The 1,095-nt window shown below is 34.1% G+C and overlaps 1 protein-coding gene across 1 annotated transcript in view; it reads left to right on the top strand.

Annotated features, from left to right (window-relative positions):
• LOC106874849 (H(+)/Cl(-) exchange transporter 6) overlaps window positions 1-1,095 on the top strand; it is a 65,542-nt gene that overhangs the window by 52,850 nt on the left and 11,597 nt on the right. Inside the window, exon 14 of the mRNA XM_052976906.1 lies at window positions 120-227. Coding sequence (XP_052832866.1) covers window positions 120-227 — 108 coding nt within the window. The remainder of the gene's footprint in view (window positions 1-119; window positions 228-1,095) is intronic.

Below are 1,095 nucleotides of genomic sequence, written 5' to 3'. Positions count from 1 at the left end.
CTCCCTCTCTCTCACTCCCTCTCTCTCCTATCTCTCCTTCCCTCCTTCTGTCCCTGTCTGTCAGTCTGTCTGTCTGCCACTTATAGATTTCAGCACTGTCCTATGTCTTGTATTTTCAGCCAAATACACAAAAGATCTTAACCTATGAGGAAATGACCGCGGATTATCCCAGATTTCCGGAAATACACGAGATTGACCTGTCTCCGGCTTTGGCCGAAAAATTGCTGGTAAGTAAACCGTTATATAACAAACTCAGTTCTCACATACACATATATTTATATACACATATATTTATATACATATATTTATATACACATATATTTATATACACATATATTTATACACATATATTTATATACACATATATTTATATACACATATATTTATATACACATATATTTATATACACATATATTTATATACATATATTTATATACACTCGTACACAAAGAAGTCAAGCACACATGACCAAGTGAGAGTCTTAAAATAAAAATAAAAATCTTTAACAGTTCAATGGTTTATTTAGATTTCATGACAAAACGACGTATGATTAATTTATTGACACAACTGACCAGAACTGACCGGAACTGACTGGAATATATATCTGGTCTTTATATTAGCAGCAACGCAAACAACAACAACAACAACAACAACAACAGCACAGCTACAAGGGCAGCAACAGCAATAGGAACGATAGCAGCAACGAATAACAACGAAATAAACAAACGACAGCAGAAATAACTACAACATCAACATGATGATAAGAACACCAATGATAACAACAATAACAACAATAAGGATAACAATAAGAACGACAAATAACAAAAAAAAAAAACGCATGCAAAAGATAAATAACAGCAAAGAAACAGAAGCAAGAAGAGCACTGGGAGAGCGCAAATCTTCGCCAAGGCAACACCAAAATCCTCTCAACGATTCGTTGGAGATAATTTTTAAAATGAGAATATCTGGAATAAACTTGACTACTCTCATAAACGAGAATACTAAAAATGAACCCGACCGCTCTCAAGAATTAAGTACAAAAATAGGAAAAATAATCCAGAATCCTTGTCCGGTACCGGTCGATCCCAAAATCGA

The sequence above is a fragment of the Octopus bimaculoides genome, chromosome 26, assembly GCF_001194135.2.
Source record: "Octopus bimaculoides isolate UCB-OBI-ISO-001 chromosome 26, ASM119413v2, whole genome shotgun sequence".
NCBI lineage: Eukaryota > Metazoa > Mollusca > Cephalopoda > Octopoda > Octopodidae > Octopus > Octopus bimaculoides.
The sequence above is the reverse complement of the archived record's forward strand: the minus strand, read 5'-3'. Positions and strand labels throughout refer to the sequence as shown.